The following is a 23,031-nucleotide window of genomic DNA, read 5'->3' on the forward strand; positions in this document are numbered from 1 at the left end:
GGAGGAGAAAAAGGGTTGAAAAGGGAAAGAGAAGGTTAAGTGTTAATTAATTAAAGCATTAAGCAAATGTTATTCAAAGGAGAGCTCTGCGCTGATGCTCAAAACATTGGCAATCTCCTGTGTTAAGGGGCAGTGTCCCCAAAGCTAGACATAGTGGCTGGAGTCTTCTTCTGATTCAACACAAATGGAAAATCCCTGCTTCTCTCCTTAATTCCAGAATTTGGGAAAAGCTGGCAACTTTGGAAGTTCTTTCAAGAGCCCCAAAATAACTCAGTGCCAACTTATTTGGGGACTGCCAATGTGAGACCCAGAGGGAGGCCGACTGCTTTACTCATTCTGTGTGTTCACAACACTTCATTTTTGCCAGCCATTGTGCAAGCTTCTGCCAATGTTTTGTTCTTTTTTCCTTTAGAAAAATAATCACCGGGTGTGCTGTGACACATGAGAGTCAGTTAATACACACACAAATTCAATCTGTAAACATCTAATGAACAAACACAGCCACTTTCTGCCTTCCCTCCAAAGGATGAAAGCTCTAGCAAAAGTGCATCATTACTACAACAGATGAGCCAAGAAAACACCTAACCTTGACCCTTATTCTTCCTATCAGGTGCTTTGATCAATAAGCCCATCTTAGCTGCTTCCATGCTAGGTCCCGCCTGGCTCATCACCTTTCACATCTTGCTCCTGCCTCGCAAAGATAACCTCAAGGGAAGATGAAAACTGAGCAGTGATCCAAAGCGAGGTTCGATTCATTCCCCAACCCTTTCCTTTCCATCATTCCCCTTCTCATCATCAGTTACCCACAACAGAAAAAAACAGGAAAGGGGCCTTAAAGAGGAAAGGCATTTTGTGTATGTGCTTTAAGGCACTCCAGGTCATTGTTAAACTAGAGAGAGGTGGGCAATCGGCTTTGAGTCCTGGTGTCTAGCTGATCACATATCAAGCTTCAAAAATGTTCATTCGGTTTCACCTATTTTAGGGACTTGGCATTCTAGGAAACATGAAAGCAGTTAGGCAGCTGAGCGACCTTTTGGAAAGGGTAAGAAAATTAGCAATGGGAGACATGGAATATAGTTAAGAGGGTTCTTCTGGTGCAGCCTGGTCCTTGAGGGGAAGAGGCATAAGAAAATACAATCGAATGCTTTCTAATTTCAGCAAACTGGCTGGATTTTGTGTCACTGGACACAATGCCCAGATTAAAGCATTTTAAAAAGAAAGCAAGTATCTATTGGAATCCAACAGGTAGATGCAGTGGAAAGCTTCCATACTCAAGTTCAAGATCTTGATTCAGTTTAGCTCATCTCCAAGCACAGCTGGCATAGCAATGGTAGCAAACAGTAGGTACAAGGCAAGCTCTGCAAAGCTCAGAAGTTTCATGCAAGTATTAGGGAAAGTTTAATTTATTTGTTTTAAGAGCCAAAGGAAAATAATCAAAGAGCAAATTGTGAGTGAAAACATTCCACATTCGTTACATAACACACAGCTTGACACTTGACACAGTTGGCATTCCTTTTTAGAAGGTAAAGCTGAGAACTCTGAAGTAACTGGGAACATCACAGGGCTCAGGGGATCAATCAAATGCTAGATCTGAAGAGGTAAACTGGTGATCTCTTCTCCCTTGCTTGCCTTTCCTGCTTTTAAAGTAAGCAGAAGACTCTCCAAACTTCATTTTAAAAAAAATCCAAAAAATTCATCAAAACAAAACAAACCCACAAAACCCCTTGTTGCCCTGGATATCAGCTCCCCATCCACGACATGCTGTGATGGCTTTATTAACGGAGCTCACAGAAGCACTGTTAGTAAGGGGTATCTGTTATCGCAGCCACACATGCATAAACCTGGCTCAGTCATTGTCCCTCACCAAAATAAAACTTAAGGACAAGAGAGCTTTCACGGGAAGCCATGTACCTTGCTTCAAAATAGACATGAAGTGAGTCTGATGGGGTCAGAATTCTAAAGGGATAAGTGATTTAGGCTAACTATCATCAGAATTCACATGGGGACAGAAGTGTGGCCAAGGTCAAAGCTTATATGCCCTTCTCCTTCTCCCATCAGATTTCATACTAATGAATGAATGAGTTTGGGAGATGGCAAACGACTTTCTACCTAATTGGAAAGGTAGATCATTGCTGGAGCATACATCCATAACCCATGCTAATGAAGAATATATTCATAGGTGACCAGCTGCTGGAATTTTCTAGGTTCTTATGTGTCTTTCCTCATGCAACCAGCAAAGCTTGAACCTTTGTACCAGGTAACACTTTGCCAAACGTGGCTGAAGTCCCCAACATCCAGATGAGATGAGAAAATTAAGCCACTCTGTTCAGATTTTAACCAGATTCTTAATCAAGTAAAAGTAAAAATACCATTAAAAATCAGATAGCAGAACACTTTATGCAGTAGTTTTCCTCCTTCCACTTCTATTTTTTCCCTAGACATTTTTACAAGCATTGGTATTTTCTAAGGCCACTGCTCTTCCTACGGAGGCCCTTTCAAAAGTCCTCTTCCCTGGAAACCTCTAGTCTTCACCTACAAGTGCTGGCTATGCAAATTTTATGCAAATCTCATGAATGCTTGGGGCTGTGGGTTGCAACTTTTCAGGAAGGTAGCTGAAATGGTTAAAAACAAATGTTCAATCCTCAGAGGGTAAAAAGCTACCAAACAAATTCCATTCCCAATTAAGACATTAATGGCTCAAAGTGAAATGTAGTAAAGCATCTGTACTAATGAGATTTTGGCCTTCTTTGCCTTGAGAAAGAGAGAACAAACCCAGGCGTGGTAAGAAACCCTGGGGGAAATCATCAGGAGCACTCACCGAAGGTCGTGCCTGCTTCCGGCCGGCTCACCGAGGACACGATGACGAAGCCAAAGCCCTCGTTCTCACCACGCCTGATCTCCACGTCATAGGGCTGCACCACGGTGCTCACCACGCCGCTGCCCCCGCCCCCGCCGCTGCCAATACCACTGGTGCTGCCACTGCCAGAGCTCACGGTGTTGAGAGAGTTCTGGCTGCCCTGTGGGGTGCGCTTCTCTTCTGTCAGTGAGGCTGGCTGGTTACTACTGTGATGAGACGATGCTGGCGAGGGCATCTCGTTTTCTGCTTTGGGGACTGTCACAGAGAGATACACATCTCAACCACCTGGCTTCCGCAACAGAACAAGGAGGCAGGTGTCTTCACAGAACTGGGGTGCAAAGCACTGTCGGCAGGCGCTGTTGACATACACTGATCCCTTGGTACCCAGGGATCACAAGGAAACGCTCAAATGACTCCCAAATCGTGTTGTCATTGACAGCAACCTGTGTTATTAACATCCACACCTAGACTCCTGTCTGCAGCAATATCAGCGCTCTGAAATTTTTTGCACATGGCACAAAGGAATGCACACCAACAGTAGGCATGGGCCACACCAGTGCCAACCACCATATGGTCTTCTGGGGTGCAGCCACACCTGTACCTTCCTGTTGCCAGCACCTCCAGTCTCCTTGCTACCCAGCTTCTTTTTTTTTTTTCCCCATCAAGTCAGAATCTACAAGCTGTCCCAGTCTATAGGGACACCCTGTGTGGGATCTGTGACAATACCCATGGGAATAGACACAGCTTTTCCCCCTAGCTTCCAGATGTCAACATCTACTCTTGCATGTAGAACAGGCTATCTCAGCCTACTTCCAAATGCAGTCTCTGTCTTGAACACATTGCTTTCTCAGGTGCCAGGATAAATCAAGCTAAAGAGCCAAGACATTAGATGGGACCAACTGCGCCAAAATAAAAATATGTGTTGTGTCTAGGTTTGGGGTAAAGTTATCACTATTCCCCAAAGCTTCTGCTTTCATAGATCTGTTAAAATTTAATGATCACTTCTTTTACATTTTTATGCATGTACTTAGTTTTATTTAAAAGGCAGACAAACAGGGAGAGATCTTCCAGCTGTTAGTTCATGCCACAGATGCCTACAGTGTGTGGAGTGAGCCCAGCTGATGCCAGGAGCACAGAACTCAATCTGGGTCCCATACAAGGGTGGCAGGCACCAAAGCATTTTAACTATCACCTGCAGCCTCCCAAAATGTGTATTAGAAGGAAGCTGGAATGTCAAGTAGAGCTTAGACTGAAACCAGGGAGTTGTTACGGGATGTGATTGTTTCAAGCAATGTCTTATGCTCCAAACATCTGTCCCAGCTTTTTTAATTGTATGAAACCATCAATAAGTTTTTAATTGTGTAAAACCATTTCAGCCGACCTTAAGAGCCCCATTCGGTGGTGTAACTACATTCATGTAATTGCCTAACCTTTATCAGCATCCACCTCCAGGTCCATTCTCTATGAATTGACTACTACAGATGCCTCAAAGAAGTGGAATTATACTGTACTTGTCTCTCGGTGAGTAGCTGATTTCATGTCACATCTTTCAATATTTAACATGCCTTCTACAGAGTTGAAAACCCAAAGTAACTAAGACTTTAAAAATAAATCCAAAATTACTCCAAAACTCAGACTACCTTGTTATTTTGAGTTGAGGAAGTAAAATTATTTTCAACTTGTCACACAAACAAATCATATCCAATTGCTATTGGCTGCACACAGTACAATGGTGAGGTCACAGATGACCTCAAGGGACAGGCTGATACGTACTGCCTTCCATGACCACAATCTTCCTTTACAGGGAGAAAAATGTTACTTTAAAAAACAGGGCAAACAACGGCATTGCTAACTTTTGATCATGTTATTTTACAGTACAAACTTACATTTTATTCTCTTAGTTGCAAACTAGAACTTGTCTGGCATTCATCATGATATCTTTCATTGAATAGTCATCAAAGAAAGAGGGTGCCTATGCTCTATTGGCAAAGAGTGGGAACTAGGTGACATATATTCCACCAGCCTTTTGCTAGAAACCTTTGCTGAACAGATGCAGATGGCACATGGAAAATACTTTAGAATAATAATTGTTTCACTGTGTTTGAGAGCAGCTGATGAGCTGCACATTCTGAGCTCAATCACATTAGCAGACATTTGCCATGATGGACACTTGAGGTCATAGACTCAAAACCAACATTGTGCTACTGGAAGGGTTGAACAAAAAACATACCAGCAAACACCACTTTGCGCCTCACTGTGAGATTGACGTGGCCTTGCTTGGCAGCTTGTTGCATAAGCTGGACCACAAGCTGGTGTGATTTTCCAATGACTGGTGTTCCATCCACACAGATCAACTCATCTCCAGACCTCAGGCGGCCGTCAGTATCAGCAGCTCCCAGTGGTACAATGTGCCCAATATAAATCTGTGGAGTAATCAGATGATGGATGAAGCATTGCCCTCTTGGTTACTCTTGTATTGATGATCTTCACATTCCCCCAAACAATTCAATTTATGCACTCATGTTGGCATACATGCAAAAAAACACATATGGGGCACCCACTATATTCAAGTTACAGTGGCAAAAGTAATTGTTTTTGGATGGGTGCCTGTGGCCTCCTTAGGAAGCACTCTTTCTCATTCCCCTCTGCCAAAATAAATCACTTAACACTGTTCATTTGTAAAACATTCTTATCTGTCTAGCAACTCTTTCATAAATTTCTGCTGCAAATAATATCAATATTACTTTTGTTGAGCACTGGATCTAGGAAAAATATATTGATCATAAAAAAACCTTGGGAATAGATTTTAATTTTCCCACACCAAAATTAAGCTTATGTTTCAATCCCATTTTCCAGAAGCTTTTTAAAGTGTCCTCCTAAGTACTACCCAATGAATGAAACAAATTCTAAGTTGACATCTTATTTCTGTAGGCTTTCGGCATCCAAGAGCAGCATAGATTTTATATTTTGTGTCTTATTGTTCTAACTGACAGTTACTAAACCTGGGCTACAGCCGTCGTGGCTGCTTTGCCTCTTTAGTAAATGCTGCTTCTGCTACAGGTGATTTTCTTACAGTCTTGACAGTTTAGAAAGAACTTTCCTGTAGCAGTGACTACACACATGGACTATGGAAATAGATGCTTCTCCATTTACTAGTTATGTGATCTTCATCTTCTGGTTTGGATAAACGTGGTGAATAATCATGGAAAAGGGAAGAGAATCCATGTGTGTAGTGAAGGCCGTTAATACAGTTCCTAGTATATAGTAAGTTCCCAAGCAGTACTAGCTGCTGCTATCACGAGAGAACCAAATTTGATCTTTTTCAAAAAAGACTCATGGTGGTCTTGGAGTACATTTAGTTTAATGCTGAGAGAACTGAGTCCAGGGAGGTTGAAAGGTCCCCCAACCTTTGCTTGGGGGGGGCTTTTGCCTTTTGTAACATCACAGGCCTGGCTTTCCCCAGTTTTTCACAATGTCTTATGGAGCATCCTGTGCAGTAGCTACTCCACACTCGGAGGCTACTACCTGCTGGATGGAACAGAATGGGCCACAGGGATCAGGCCATTGTTTTATGAGTGGCACCTGCTGCTATTTTCCTCTGTGTTTTCCTTTTCCCTTATTGGCAGTCTCCAAACCCTGTCTTTGCACTTCTCACAAATATTAATACACACTTTTAAAAAAAGAATCGATTTCCTTCCTCCTCAAGAATGAAAGAATGCCACACAGATCAGTGCAAAAACCCACACCGCTCAAGATGAAAGACAGACTCAGCGTTGCATCTAGCTGGAGCCACGTCTTCATCATCTGTCACTGCTGCCAGTTGGCTGCGAAGTCACAGAAAACAGTCCTGGAGAGAGAAGCAGACGAAAGACTCACAGGTTCCCCGGGTTCATTTCCACCCAGAATCCGAAATCCAAATCCGGTTTCTTTTCTCCAGAGGAAGATGTCCTGTTCCTGGTAATCTGGAACTGTAGAGTGGGGAGAGGGAAGAGAGATCATGCTACAGACAGAAGGAAACACATCCCTAGCACAGACACAATTACACAACAAGATGGATGGGGCTCGGGCAGAGGAAGGGCTTCCTGTCACAGGTACAGAGGGAAAATAACTTAGACAGCTGAAATGTGGGAAGACAACAGGTAAAATAAAACCAGGAGGGAGTCCTGAATGCTTCAATGTTTGGATACCCTGTTGGACAATTCCTCATCCTGCTCATGCAATTATCTAGAACTAAGCCTAAAGTCAGCAGGAACTACCTTCCTCAGGACTGTCGGAAGGGGAATTAAGTAAATTAAATCATTATGTGTCCGGCACCACAAAGTGGGTGTCCACATCCAAAAATAAAAACTCATGCTGAGTTGGGTCCTCTGAAGAATCAACAGGCTCCAAGTCACCTGATGTCTTAGCAACCAGAGGATGGAAGCAAACAGCTTGGGTTAAATTGAATTTTCTTAAAATAATTAAGGCCAGCAATACTAATAAAGCCATTTATTAAACTGTTTGTAAAAAAAAAATTTCCTCTAAAACACTCTAAAATTCTCAGCTACTAAGTTTACAATGAATTCAATATGATTAGTAAAAAAGAAGGCTAGCCATGCACATCCATGGCCAATACTGATAACAAAAAGTACTCACTGACAAATGACATTTTTTATTCTGTTATTTAGAAACTGCAAGTACTGACTTATTATATAGTAACTTTATTTTATTTTTCATACTCACTAACGGTCCAGGACTTGAGACTTAACATATTTTGCTTTAAAAAATTCATTTTTATTGGAAAGGCAGATCTACAGAGAAGAGATAAAGAAAGAAATATCTTCCACCTGCTGATTCATTCCCTAACTGGCTGCAACGGCCAGAGCTGAGTCAATCTGAAGCCAGAAGCTGGGAGTTTTCTTCTGAGTCTCCCATGTGGGTCCCATGACCTTGGGCCATCCAGACTGCTTTCCCAGACCACAAGTGGGGAGCTGGATGGGAAGTGGAGCAGTTGGAACTTGAACTGGTACCCATATGGAATCTTGGCATGTGCAAGGCAAGGATTGAGCCATGGTGCTGGGTCCCATATCTTGCTTTTTAAAGATATAAGTGGTGCCAGCATCATGGTACAGTGGATTTAGAGGCCATTTGTAATGCCAGCATTCCACATGAGTGCCAGCTACAGTCCCAGGTGCTTCACTCCTGATCTAGGACCCTGGTAATATGTCTGGGAAAGCAGCAGAAGGTGGCCCAACTGCTTGGGTTCCTGCCATCCTCAGGGGAGACCGAGATGGAGTTCCAGGCTTCTGGCTTCAGCCTGGTCTAGCCCTGCCATGGAGGCCATTTGCAGACTGAACCAGAAGATGGAAGATCTCTGTCTCTTGAAAACAGACAGAGGAAATTTCCAGAAGGAAATGTTTACTGCATAAGAAATTGTTGTACATCCTAGACTATTCCTTTACTAAGGTAATAAAAGGGTTATTTCTGATTAAACCCTTTTAAATATTTTAATGTATACATAGGATGTTTTATGAACTATAAACTGACCAAGCTTTTCTTTAAAGAGAACAGATAAAAATGCATTGCAGTTACATTAGATGCAGTTGCAACCTAAAGGAGGTTTTCAAATATTATCTGGATTACTTTTTTATTTCTTTCATTGATCACATATTGAGTTGTGTAGGCCTGAGCATTTACTTCTTTCTTTCTTCACTTTTGCAACAATCAAACAAGGCGGCAGTGGATCAGATTTCACCTCTGTGAGAGCCATCCCTTTTTAGTGACTCACCCACAGCTTAAAATGAAGCATGAATGAAGACGCCAAAAGAAACTAAATGCCCAGGTAATAGAAGTGAGACAAGCTGGAGTTGAATATTTTTGCCTGAGCTATCTTAATGCCACAGCTTTAAACAGGTGCTTTTGAACCAATTTTTTTTCAAACTGTAATTGCTGAAGCTAAGCTGCAAAAGGCCATGGAACACGCAGCACAGAGCCCTCACAGGATTCCCAGAACCACCATCTCAGAGTAATATTTTCTTGAGCACACTCAGATAACAATATTTTCTTTCTGAGTAAAGAGTACTTGCCTCATTGAAACAATAAATTAAACCAAGTGTCTCCATTTCTGGTTCACTTTAGCTGGTGGATTATTACCCAGATTCACAGTGGTGCCTTCCTGCCAACTCTGGGTTCTGGGCAGGTGAGTGCCCTGGCTGAGGGTAACAAAGGAGCCTCTGCAAAGACTTCCAATCAGACCCATCCTTCTCAGCATTCTTTAACGCAAGAACATCTGCCTATCCCACAAGGATGCCAAAGGCAGCAAGTTTCTGCCTTCTGTTGCTTATTTAGGTAGAAGCTGTCATGCTATGAGAGGTCGCAGCCACAAAACCTAGGCTTATGAGTTGAGCCCAAAGGAAAGCAGGCACTTACCCCCTTTGGGGAATTAATGAGAAATGGAGAATTTATTCCAAGAGTTTTCTGTTGAAAAGGCCCTCGCCCAATGACACTATGCATATTCAAGACACCAAGCATGAGTCAGGAAACACAAACATAGGGACACAAACATGTTGCAAAGAAAGTCTTTTAGTACTTTAGCGATGAGCGATGAGATGATTTTACTCTGGCACCTGCTAAATGCCATTTGCTCAAATCTACCATTTTCGTGATAAGTCCAAAGTCATACATATTTGGGATTATAAAATTTTTGATACATCCTCATGGAGGCACTGATGTTTCTAAATCACTAAAATTATTTGCTCTCCTCTTCCCTTCAGACAGATCTTATCAGAAATAAGATTATTCTGATAACAATAATACGTTTCTTCTAGTGAGGTTAATTCAAGCAAAAAAAAAAAATATCTCCTGTATTTTTCTTCATTGCTCATCCTTGTGTAGGATATCATTTCATTGGTTAGTGTTTGGGTAGTAACTCAACACAAGAAGTTAAAAGACTTCCTTTGATAACTAGAAACAAATGGAATCACCAGGTTTTCAGAGAAATCTCCCGGTGTCTCCATTATCACAAACACACAATACATTTGAGGCTCAGCAAAAGCATGCAAAACTTTTCATCTGGTCATTGGCTTACGCTGAGTTAACCAGCGTGTCCATCAGACTACTTTCTTGCACAGTGCTTTGTTTTTCACTCTTCCTTTTGCGAGTTTCTTCCCAGGTCCTTCCCAAAACCCCCCAACCCCCCCCCCCAAAAAAATGGACACACTGAACAGAATGAATGGTGATGGAGAAATAAAAATTTTCAGCAGATCCTTACTCTGACATTCTCCAAAATTCGTGGAATTGATTTCTCTCTCTCTTTCACCTTTGCTCAATCCCGATGCAGGCGAAGGTGACATAGCTGGAATATTAATTTCACAATTTTGCAAAGCTTAATGTATGTTACTCTCTTAGTTCATTTTAATTCAGTTTTGATTAATAAGGAATATGTACTTCAATGTTCACAGCAGAAGTCCTGGCTGCTATGCAGTATAAACAATAATGGTTTAACTCTTTTTTTTTTTCTTTCTTTTTTCCGTGGTGCTCTACTTGTCAGAAAGCTAGTATTTATAACAGTATTACCAAGTACTTCCTCCAACTCCTATTACCATCTTAGATGCTTCACATTTAATTATGTCTGAAAATACACATTCTGAAATGACCTTTACTTGGTCATGTCATGAATCACACAAGGTTTGAAAAAAAAAAAATCTCAGTATGCTTGTGCCACTGATATACTATGGCATTTATTTAAAAGATTATAAAGTTCCCAGTCATATTTATTCTTGTGCTAATAAGTGTTAGGTCAATTTCAGGCAGTTCCAACCAGGACAGTCTTATATGTAGAGATACATCTCACTGAGTGTACCCAAGGTTTGAACAAACACATAAAAATAAGCTGCTACAAAATGGCTGTAAACAGCAAAAGCGCATACAGGCTTTTAACGCTCCCTGTGATAAACGAGTACACTCATCAACTCTAAACTTGGAAGCTGGGCTCCCCAAAGTAGGCAGGCTGAAGACAGTGGTGAATATGCCAGCTCTGCTCATTTTTTTTTTCTATCTAAGCTATGCTGTCAATAGCCAAAATTTCAGCTAAGAGCTTGGCAATTTCTTTTGTCATCAACACTCTTGGATACAAGTTGAGTTTCCCAAGCACTGACTAAAAAATTACATCAATGTCCTTTTTAAAATGTGGACATAATTGGTGAATGAGTCAGGGCAAAGATAAAGACAACGCAGGTTTTAAAGGTCTTCAATGCATGTCTTTGTTTTTCACGAAACTGTGAAATCCTTTGTAGGGATTCTTGGACACATCTACACCTCAGGATGATTCCCTCTGACCCTGTTTTGTTGTAGAGGATCATATTGAGATTCTGGTATTTTGCAAAAATATTTAGACCACGGGAAGAAATGTGGTCAGAGATTTATTAGTCTCCACTCTGCCCTTTACAGTGCAATGAAGTGCAAGAACATACTATTCCCAACAAAAAAGGAGCAGAAAGGGCTAAGGTGCTGTTGTTGACTTCAATATTCCTGCTTACATTTTGCCCAACTCACTTGAAAGGGAGGGAACCCAGGGTGGCATCCATCAGTGTTATACATTTTTTTTCCCCGTCAAAAGACAAGATATAGACAAATGGCAGAAACTGATGTGTGATAAAGCAACACCCTGACTCAAAGATGAGATGGGTCCAAGTTCTTCCATGGTTGCTATGAAAAGCAGAAAATCTGTGACAGATATTGAGTCATTATTGCGGGGGGAAGAATCTTCCCAACATGATCCTGCTTTTGCAGTGAGGAAGAAATTCTGTAAATTTAACATCACTTGGGTTGCTGCCATCACTCAATTACAGAGCTTCCAATCACAGAGGCACTGACTCTCATTTCTCCTCTACACCTTGTTTTATAATTGCTAAAGAAAGTGAAGGAACACAACTGATACCATTCCAAATATTTTGGTCTGGCCATCATTTATGTTACTTCAGTGCTTACAGCCAAAATCACTATTTTAGGAAGAAAAATTTTTAAGGATTTATTTTATTTTTTATTGGAAAGGCAGGTCAGATTTACAGAGAGAAGGAGAAACAGAGAGAAAGATCTGTCTATGGTTCATTTCCCAACTGGCTGCAATGGCCATAGCTGAGCTGATCTGAAGCCAGGAGCCAATCCAGAGCCAGGAGTTTCTTTCTGGTCTCCCATGTGGGCGCAGGGTCCCAATGGTTTGCGCTATCCGCTACTGCTTTCCCAGGCCACAAGCAGGGAGCTGGATGGGAAGTGGAGCAGCCAGGACAGGAACCAGCACCCATATGAGATCCCAGTACGTTAAAGGTGACGATTCAGTCACTGAGCCATTGTGCTGGGACTATTATTATTATTATTATTATTTGGATTAAATACCCAATTTGGAGAAAATTTTGCTTTCACCAGGGTGACAATAGCATTTAAGCCAGAGATGCCTCTGGCAGAGTTATAGTATTGTCCTGTAAATACATGATGTCTGTACCCACATATGGGAATATGATTTATTTTATTACAAAGTGATTTCACACATAGAAAACTCGATCATAAATGTGAGCCATATTTAGAAAAGCAGGAGGCAGGTCAATAAAGCAATAGCTCAATACCCACTAAAGTTGGAGCATTGATTGGAGGAACTGCAAGAGAAGGGAAAGTAAAAACATTCCCCTTTGGAAAACATTTCTTCAATAGCTTTCTTCAATGAAACTGGTAGAATGCATGAGGAGACAGTGAGGGTAGATTCCACGTTCTTAACTTAGCTTCTATTGCATAGGAAAGATATTTCAAATATAAATTCACTTCCATTGGCCTAGCCTCCAAGGCATTTGAGGGGTATGTTCCTAGTCCAAGGACTGCAAAAAAATCCCAGTTCAAATTAGCTGGCTCCGGGGGCCTGCGTTGTGTTATAGCATGTAAGGATGATGCCTGCAGTACCAGCATTCCACAGAGATGCAGGCTCATGCCCTAGCTGTTCCACTTCTGAACCAGCATCCTCCTAATGGCCTGTGAAAAACAGTAGAAGATGACTCAAGTGCTTGGGACCCTGCCGTCCACATAGGAGACCAATGGTTTCCATTTGGCCCAATCCTGGTTGTTGTGGCCATCTGGGGAATGAATGAATAACTAGTTGGAAGTTCTCTTCATCTTTCAAATACATTTTTAAAAATCTTTAAACACCATTTGCTGGCTTTTGACAAAACCAACTTAGTCCTAACTGTCTTTTACTACACACATCCTGTTATAGTAAGAAGGCAATATAACATTCTCCCCACAAGGGGTAAAGGATGGCTGGGGCCTAAGAATGTCTAACATCTGATTGCCAGCAAGAACCCAGGCTTGTCTCAAGGTCCTGAACCACCGTTCCATGTGGTGTGGCCAACTTTCCTTCCTTCACAGGGATGCTAGCTTCACTCCCTGCTTTGGAATTCAGCCAGCCAATGAGATGCAGCATAGTTGAGGATGAGAGGAGACCCGCCCTCTGACATGGCTCTAGGAAGTTGCTGCAGCTCACAGGTGATTCCCAGGTGTAGCTCAGAGTAGAAAGGGTGGGCATCATGATTCTTTCTTTCTTTTTTCTTTCTTTCTCTCTTTTTTTCTGTCTCTCTCTTTCTTTTTTTCTTTCTTTCTTTCCTCTGGCATTTTCACACATCCTGAGTCCTCCCTCTTGACTCACACATTCTCTCCCATCCTGTGGCAAACCCAGGAAACATGGTGCATACACTTCACAGATGCTTCACCCCGACCAACCAAAGTTAGCAAAGAAAATCAGCAACAATCAATCAGAGAAACCTCTACTTGTATCCTTTAAAACTGAAGCATCCTAGGAAAACCAACTAAATGACACGGTTTATGATGAAGAATCTTTAGAAATCACTTCACTATAAACAGTAAGCCATTAAACACAAAAGGGACATTGTCTCTTAGAGCCAAGAAGTTACGAGGTATACCCCCACTAGCTCATATTTATAAAAAGGTAAACCAAAGGAACAGATTTAACTGCTGCATAAATAATTCAAGCTCCAGCCACTCACTGTTAATTCTTTCTCTCTCTCTCTCTCTTTTTTTTTTTTTTTTTTTTTGTTCTGGAGGGGAATGTTGAAGAAGACTGATAATGGTTACCAAGAAAATTACAACTATTTTTGAAAAACCAAGATACTGCTAAGAAAGTATTTAATTTCTTCTCATTATCCCTGGCATGTGAAGCCATCATGTTTAGGTTCTGTCACATTTCAGGGCCACTTCTCAAGACATGAGCTGGTGTGTGCCCACTCTCCACTCAGCGAAGAATTAATGACACAGCAGCAGTTATCTATCGCTACGTGCAAGTGCAGGGCAAAAAATACATTTATTTTTATACAGGAAATTTATGTGTTGATCATCAATTACTCCCTGCCCCACCTACCATCACCAAAACTGAACACTGAAGATGGAATAGAGCCTCCAAAAATTTCTAGTATACTCTGCTGGCTCTGGGAAGCATTAGCCCTTTCATCCCAACTGATCCTTACATCCAAGGCACACCCAGAAACTCTTCCATCTTCTCTTAAGTTTCAAGAGACAGCCAGAGCCCTGGGGAGGGGCCTGGGCAAAGACAGGTGTCAGGGTATTACTCACGTCGGTTTTCATACATGCTCCTGGACTGGGCCCAGATTTTAAAAGGATCTGGTTTTTTCTGCCCAGAACTGTCGGTTTGGTCTGGAGCTGAGGCTTCCGCAGGTGGGTACTCGGCGAGCACTTGAGTGCTGTGGCTTGGGGATGCTGTGTGTAAGCTTCGGTGGCTGGCAACACTGTGCTGTGAGCTACTCTGGCTGTCTTTCCTTTCCAGTGGTTGCTGAAAGCAAAACGAGAGGGGATGAGAGATTATTACTGGGTTCCATGAGTGGGTGTTTTCTACCAGCTTGTCTTTGTTCAGCACTTCTACATACACAGACATCAATACATCAACAACATTTTGGCTTTCACCTTTCTCCAGCTAATGTTGAATGCAGATAAATCCCCGAGTGATTGGCAGAGAGATAGAGGGGCGGGCCGGTGAGAAAGACATAATCACAAACCATACTGCTCTCTGGGTTGTAGCGGAAAACAAATCCAATTTTCATCACAGATTCTCGGCTCAGATGCTGGGCTCATTTCTTGCAAGATTTATTAGTTTCTAACATTCTCATTTTGGGACAAAAATATGTGACACAAAATACCATGAGTGGCTTAACTCGAAGACTATAATACCCAGAAAAACACAATCATGTCTGAAGAGCCTCCTTGGGACTGTAGGTGCTGCATCCCTTAATAATAAAACATTCAACTCCTTTCTATGCATTTGTCACTAGTCTTTCTAGGGTATACAAAACAGAGATAGAACTTGAAAAAAAAATATGCATGGCATCGAGTGTGCCCTAATACTTAATGATATTGGAAGTCTTCAAAAAGTTCTCGTAAAGTACACATGACCAAAAAAAAAAAAAAAAATCCTATGCATTGTCTTCATTACTTCAAAGGAATTACCTTTTTTTTTTAAGATTTATTTTTATTATTTTTTCATTGGAAAGGCGGATATACAGAGAGGAGAGATAGAGAGGAAGATCTTCCGTCCGATGATTCACTCCCCAAGTGAGCGCAACGGGCCAATACTATGCCGATCCAAAGCCAGGAGCCTCTTCCGGGTCTCCCACACGGGTGCAGGTTCCCAAAGCTTTGGGCTGTCCTTGACTGCTTTCCCAGGCCACAGGCAGGGAGCTGGAAGGGAAGCGGGGCTGCCGGGATTAGAACCGGCGCCCATATGGGATCCCGGGCGTGCAAGGTGAGGACCTTTAACCACTTGCACCACCACGCCGGGCCCAGGAATTACCTTTTAATCCCATTTTCCCGCAAATGTCTTCAAGTACATGTGTATAGAAGTAACAATGCCACAAATAACTTTCCTAGGCATGATGTTTCACCTCTTGAACTGCTGACAGCAGCTGTGGTTCAAAACCAAGAGCCAACTTTACTATATATGGGTTGACCTCTGGGGGAGGGTCAGTCTTCTTACTTGTGCAACTTATCCAAAGCCCAAGTACATTCCATAGGGAAGAATTTCATTTAAATTTCAACAGAATCAGAAAGTCTCTGTTCCTTTAAAACATGCTTATCAAAGGACTCTTCCCATTTTGGGAAATGCTCTTTGAAGAATGACTGAAGAGAGAGCAACATTTTAATGGGGAGGAAAAATACTGGGTAGGAAAGAAAATAATCTTAATTCTTATTTTCTCTGGGTGACAGTCAGTTCCCGAAACTCAAAATAAAACTCCTGGAATCTTGCCCTGCCCCATAACAAAGACCTGTTTAGGAGTATAGAAACAGAGAGAAGATAGGAGAGGCATTTATCTCCACACTGTCTTACACATCCTGTATATTTTTAAAGTATGTTAGAAGATCTTTGACTATAAGCATTCCATCTTCATCAAGTTCTTTACAGTATCCAAAATTTTCACCTGGTATTACAATGACTCTTTTTAAAAAAATTTATTCATTTATGAAAAGGAGAGACAAAGATCTTCCATTTGTTGTTTACTCCCCAAATTCCACAACAGCCAGTGCTGAGCTGATCTGAAGCCAGGAGCCAGGAACTTCTTTCAGGTCTCTCACATGGGTGCCGGGTTCCAATGAATGCTTTGGGCATTCCTCTACTGCTTTCCCAGGCCATAAGCAGGGAGCTGGATGGGAAGTGGAACAGCCAGGACATGAATCAGACCCCTTTTGGATCCTGGCACTTGCAAGGTGAGGATTTAGCCATTTAGCCATTGTGCCAGGCCTTAAAATGACTCTGAACACTACTTTCTTCCTATCTTTCTTTCTCTGGAATTATTCTGGAAATTTCTAAGAGCTTATTCAGTTCCTTCTAGTACTTGCATAGAAACAGTTATCTGAACAATACCAATGGAGGACAAAGATCCCATTTGTGCTCAAATATTACAGATCTGAATACAAGTTTTGGCAAGAAAAACTGAGCATCTATTTAAACAAAACTAAGACAGATCGTTTAAAAGCATACATAGTTTGCCTATTGATGAAACTTGTGGACCATACTGTAAGGGGGCGTGCAAATGTTGGGAAAGCCCTATGGGAGATTTCATCCATTCTAACTCAATGGACAACATACTTCAGTGAAGATGTCAGGAAAGCCCATTGACATTGGGCAGGGGAAGGGCATCATCAGAAGCGATCATCACTGCTGTCTTTGGAGGCTGAATGCCCAGCTCAGCCCCAGATGGATTAGTATTCCAGCCTCCTGAAATAGAATCTGGCTCTGCCAACTCTCAACAGTGTCCTCTGCATTGGTGCATTGAGTTCTCAGGGTCAGGGAGCTGATTCCCACCCCAGAAGGATACCACCACCTACCTTCCAGCTGCCTTGGGAGACATGCTGAGGATTTTCAGCAACAAAAAATATTCAGGATGGAGATCATGCCTATCCTCTTTTGCATGTGTGTCAGAATCTATTTTTCTCTTCAATGGGGTCTTTACAGAGACCCCTACCTGTTCTGACATGAACCCATGCTACAATACACATAAGTAGGATTATGAGTAGACTTTTTTCCTTTGATCTTAAATTTCCTGTATTACCTTTTTAAAAAATAATAAGCACAGAGTACCTTATAATCAAGACATAAACTAGAGCTATTTTCATTTTTAATGAATGTTAGTAGAGAGAATGAGGTGGGGCTTTGTGGGATTTTCCACCTCTCTCTCTCCTTCTCTGTTTATGAAAGGTGGATACTTTAAATTAAAAGACCTCTGAGACTGGGAGTTGTAGCTCTCTCTTCTGGTGCCCACACACTCTTGGTTCCTCAAATGAGTTCCTGGATTATAGGGTGGGTCTAACTTTTCCACAGTTAAAAGTTAGTCCCTATCCCTGAAAACTGTAGTCCCCTTCTTTACAAAAGCATGGCCACAGCAAGGCCACCCAAGAACAATGTTCACAGGGTGCTTCTTTGGTGGGATTATTTGGCAGTCCCTGTTCTAGTGTATTCTGGAACCTCTGCCCTTGAAATCTTACTTGAAGTTCCTAAATTGCATTTCTCTTCCAATACTGGAGAAAACTATTTGTCAGCCCTATTCTACTTAGAGAGTATAATGAAACTTCTAGATCTCTCTCTTATAGAACATGCCTGTGTGCTACCTTTATACCCACCTGCACGCACATAGATTTAGCAAGTCGCATCAGGGGTTTCCAAGACTTCTTTGATGTCTGTCCTGGTAGGACAACTCTCTGACATGGAGATTCTAGAGCTCCAAAGTTTAACTGGAGAGATGGCTTTGCCAGAAACTGTGTGTGCACATGAATTCTTCTGCATATGCTTGAGCCATTTTCCTAATTATAACACCCTTCCTCACCTCCGCAGTCAATGACTCACTGAGGTCTAATTTAACATAAAATGACAGATACAATCTGGAATCAAGCTCTTCAACTGCCTCTCAGTCACACTGCACCTCTGACTCCTTTAAATGCCATCTAGACCTTGCCCCTCCACTTGGAAAATAAATAGAAAGGGGCATCCTGAGAATGTGCTCCAAAAACTGAGTCACGACTAAACTGTCACTAACTGGCATTATACAAACGGCACACTAAATACACCACAGTCCGGAAGCACTCTGGCTCTCCCGCCAGATAAAACTAAGCCTCATTCTACATTCCTTCTCAAATTCAATTATGAAAAGTCCTTAATTTGGAGATGCATTCTGCATTAAACATCTGAAGCTATGCTGTATGCGGGTGTGTAAAAGTTTAAAATACATCTTTCAATTTTCTTCGAGCATGCTCATTAGTCATGATGCTGTCCTTTATCTGATCAGAGCTAACAATCCTTGAGGAAAAAGAAATCATATTTCGTCAGTCTCTGAAACTGAAGTCCACTTGTGTGCCATTTTAGCTGCCTGGATGATCTCCTGCAAAGGCTTGAGGCATGAGAATAAACTCACAGTTCCAGTACAGGTCCATATCTGCTTCTTATACAATTTTTTCCACCTCATTTTCCTAGGTAAAACACTAGCTACAAGACAAGGAACCATAGTAGAAGATATAGTGTCAATTCCATTAATGTAACCCATGCATACTAGGACATGCAAGTACAGAGGCACCTACATCAACAAAGTCAGAATTCGCTTCTCCTGTAACACATGTGTTCACTCATTTAATCCATACTCCTCATCTGGGTACCAGCAACTGAGAGATAACAATTTGTAAAGAAGAATGAGAGAGGGTCTGAGTTTCTGGAAGTCACACTTAAAGGTTAAAATTTGTGTATGTATGTATATATATATATATAGAAGTATTCCTAATATTTTGATAACACAGTGCAATATCCTTTATACAGGTGGTAAAGAGAGGACTTTGGGTACACACATTTGGTAGAGTAGCTAAACTGCCACTTGGGAAATTATGTCCCATCCTGTAGACTGTCTGCTTCTGCTCCAGCCTCCAGTTAATGCACACCCCAGGAGGCAGAAGGTGACAGTTCATTCGGTATGGGGCACCCAAATGGAGTTTTTTCGCTTGACTCAGTTCTGTCTGTTGCAGGGATTTGGGGAATGAGCCAGCAGATGGAAGAACTCCCCCTCTGTTTCTGTCCTTTTTCCTCTACCTATCAATCAGAGAAAAATACATACCTACATAAAAACTTCAGGAAGAACATTCCATTAACAGCCACAGCTAAATTCTCAGGACAAATATGATGAGCCTGACTGTCTGAGGAACAGAAAGGTTACTGTGGCACAATAATTGGTATAGCAGCCTGAGATGAACTTGGGAGGTAAAATAATGCAAAAAGCCTTGTGGGCTGCTGTAAAGCGTGTCTTTGTTGCTCTCCGTCCAAGAAGGGGAGTTCATTCAGCCTTTCAAAGTAGGGATGTTGGAACCAGCATATTTCCAGAAAGTCAAGTGGAGCTACTGATAGGGAATGGAGCAGGTGGGGAGAAAAGTGTGGAAGTGGAGAGACGAGTGAAAAGGCTGGCCTGGGGTTCCTGAAACTGGGGAAGCAGTAGTGATGGAGAGGAACGAATGAGATCAAATAGGTACTGCTGACTGCATGAATGGCAGAGAGGAGGAGTAGGAGAAGAGTGTAACCTAGAAACTAGAGTACCCACTCCTTGATTCCCTAGTTTCAGTAATTAAGTGGATGGGGTTAACACTATGCTCCACTATGCTGGTCTCTTTGGAGCATGAACTTTATTTTGGAATCTCAAATCACAATTGACTAAGAAAAAGGTAGAGGGCTCCATTTAAAACAACAAAATCCTACAAAGGTCCTTGGTCACACACTGGCGCCAAACTTGCATTGCAAGATCTTATTTCTAAACACACACATACACTGTACTTCTCTCCCTGAAATGAACAGTTTCCTTACTATTTACTGGCAGGCCAGGGAAACTGGAAAGATGCAATGGTTTTTATAAATGGAAACAGGGAAAAAAAATCAACTCATCCGTATTTCACAGAATGATTTAAAAATGGAGTTACTTATACAGTGAACTGAAAATATTTGCTCCGAAGAGCAAATGAATACAGACAGCACTTAGGAACCTAAATGATGAAAAGAATTCATGTGGCTCAAAAATGATGAATCGATCCATTTTAAAGCAAAATTATTTACAGTTCGCTTCTCTGCCAAGACCGAAGACCACTGCAGCAATTTATATGGACAACAGGAAAACCTCCAAGTGCGAGCGAGGTGTGAGCCCAATGTCATCAAAGGTTGTGTGAAAATCAGACACCAAATCCGAACCAAAGCACAAGAAGGTCTTCTTGCGTGTCTATTTCTTTTATCAATTATAGGGCAAATGATTTCTTCCCCAGGCAAGAAGAGTTAACGAAAAAGACCAGAAATGCATCGATTGGATATGAAAATAATCCTGGTTCATGCTGAATGTTTTAAAGTAATCTAATACAATGGCTAAGTCTGTCTCCCAGAGAGTTCCAAAAGATTGGGAACATGAGTTGCTGTGGGGAGGCAGCAGCCAGGGGATTCACTTAAGTAACACTAAGCCTTTTTCAAGCACTCCTCTCCCTGTTTCTCCTTGGAGCCTGAGAAACTCTGACAGGACCCATTACTGTGCTGGCTGTCAGCTGCATGGCGCCAATCAAAAGGAGGACAGACTCCAAGATCACTGTGCGAGTCAGAGAACTGGCCAGGGTTCATAAAGCTGGATGAGTCAGCCAGGGTTATGGCATGTGCACAGTTTCTAAGAGGCCTTTGTGTCTCCCCCTCACATCTACTGACTGGACTTCAACAGTCCCCTTCAGCGCTCCCGGCAGGCAAAAAGGACAGAGGACAGTGCCACAGTGCCTGTCACTATGACTACTTTACAGTTCGCTGCAAAGAGGGTCCTGAAGAGACTTCTTTACTTCCAGTGCTCCTGATCTGATAAATCTGAGCGAGAAGATTTTTTTTAGTCATTGAGGTCATTTTATCTCCTTAGTGAACATGGTGCACCTTCTTTCGCCACATGGTAATTGCAACTAAATAATGAACTTTCCCCCTGTTGCCTGGGTAGTTGGGGAACTCCAAAGAATCTCAGGCCAGTACGTTCCATCACAGCACTGAATTCAGTCCTGGGCCTTGCTTCTGTAGGTTGCCTTAAGTGAGATGATTCTAATTAAGAGCTGGATGATTTTCATTAGGTGTGTACTTGATTCTATGTCATATTTCTGCTCTATTAACTCTAGAAACTTCACTTGCATTTCCACAAGGTGAGGGTCGCTATGGCTGCACCAGGGCTTGAGGTTATTGCTTCTCCCTTCTCATTCCAAGAAGGAAGGAATGTTTTCTGTTTTAACACTTGCTGAATGCTGGAACTTGTCTGACACAGAAGACACTCCATAAATACTTGCTGATAAAAAGAATGCATCAAGAGTTTTGGAAATTTGAATTCCATTTCTAAAAGGAGTCATCAATAAACCAGTGGTTTGTAAGTTGAAAGGAGAGAGGCATTGGGCTTGGCATTGTGATGTAGAGGGTAAAAGCCTCCACCTGGGGAGCCATTGTTCCATTGGAGTGCTGGCCCACATCCAGGTTGCTCCATTTCTGGTCCAGCTTCCTGCTAACAGCATGAGAAATGCTGCAGAAGATGGCATAGCTGATTTGGTTCCTGTCACTCTAGTGGGAGACCTGGATGAAGGCCCTGGTTCTTGGCTTCCACTTGGCTCAGTTCTGGCCACTGGGGAGTAGACAAGTAGATGCAAGATCTCTCCTTCTGTTTCTCCCTCTTTTTCTTTATCTCTCACTTTCAAATAGACTTTTTTTTTAAAGGAACTATAATATGTCCTTTTTACTTATAACCTTTTAATAATGCCGTACTTCAGTGTCATACTTAAAGGTTCTCAATACTAGTTTGTTAAATAAATAGATGGGTGGCTAAGTGAATGATAGAACCCAAGAATGGACATGTGGACAAATGAGTGGACAAATGACTGACCAGACAGACAGACTGATGAAAGGCAAGAAGGTGGACAGAGAAAGAGTCAGAAAATGATTGGCACTGTGACACAGTGAGTTAATCAATTACATAGTGGCATCTTATATGAGAGCTCTGGTTTGAATTCTGGCTGCTCCACTTCTAATCCAGCCCCCTGCTAATGTGCCTGGGAAAGGAGCCGATGAAGGCTCACTTATATGAGCCCCTGCCACCCAGGTGGGACACCTGGATGGAGTTTTTGGTACCTGGCTTTGTCCTGCTCCAGGCCTGACCATCGAGGTCACTTGGGGCGTGAACCAGCATGCAGTCGAACTTTCTTCCTAAAACTTTCCCCTATCCAATCCACCATCATTTTGCATTTCAAAGAAACAAGTGTTTTCACAATGAATAGATGAACTAAGGGATACTGATGTTTAAATCTAGGGTTTCGTGTGAGGTTCTGAGTTTTAAATCGTCACTCATTAGGTCTTTGGAGTAACTTAAATTGAAAGTCTTAGTTAAATAAGTTTTCAGTTTGGCTAATTAAATTTGGCCACAGAATCAAGTTTCCAGAGAGGTATAAAAGATGACATCAAATAGGCCTCATTTTTGTCTCTGCCATTTGGCAGGAAAATTCCCAATGGGTTGGAAAGCCGGGTATCAAATTAATAAAATTTCATTAAAACACTGCCATGGTCCCCAATGTGTATACAAACCACAAATTCAACATTTAAACTCAATCTAGTAGGCAAA

General features: G+C 41.9%; 1 protein-coding gene across 7 annotated transcripts in view; it reads right to left on the reverse strand.

Moving 5' to 3' along the window:
- MAGI1 (membrane associated guanylate kinase, WW and PDZ domain containing 1) overlaps window positions 1-23,031 on the reverse strand; it is a 594,780-nt gene that overhangs the window by 16,251 nt on the left and 555,498 nt on the right. For 3 of the 7 annotated variants that reach the window (XM_040994773.1, XM_040994772.1, XM_040994776.1), the window contains 5 exons: window positions 14,465-14,681; window positions 10,107-10,190; window positions 6,734-6,825; window positions 5,088-5,280; window positions 2,819-3,112 (listed from right to left, as the gene is read on the reverse strand). In XM_040994773.1, coding sequence (XP_040850707.1) covers window positions 2,819-3,112; window positions 5,088-5,280; window positions 6,734-6,825; window positions 10,107-10,190; window positions 14,465-14,681 — 880 coding nt within the window. The remainder of the gene's footprint in view (window positions 1-2,818; window positions 3,113-5,087; window positions 5,281-6,733; window positions 6,826-10,106; window positions 10,191-14,464; window positions 14,682-23,031) is intronic. The other 4 variants (XM_040994774.1, XM_040994778.1, XM_040994777.1 and 1 more) reach the window with 2 other exon arrangements.

The sequence above is a fragment of the Ochotona curzoniae genome, unplaced genomic scaffold, assembly GCF_017591425.1.
Source record: "Ochotona curzoniae isolate NIBS_2020 unplaced genomic scaffold, NIBS_Ocur_1.0 contig_908, whole genome shotgun sequence".
In the NCBI taxonomy this organism is placed as follows: domain Eukaryota; kingdom Metazoa; phylum Chordata; class Mammalia; order Lagomorpha; family Ochotonidae; genus Ochotona; species Ochotona curzoniae.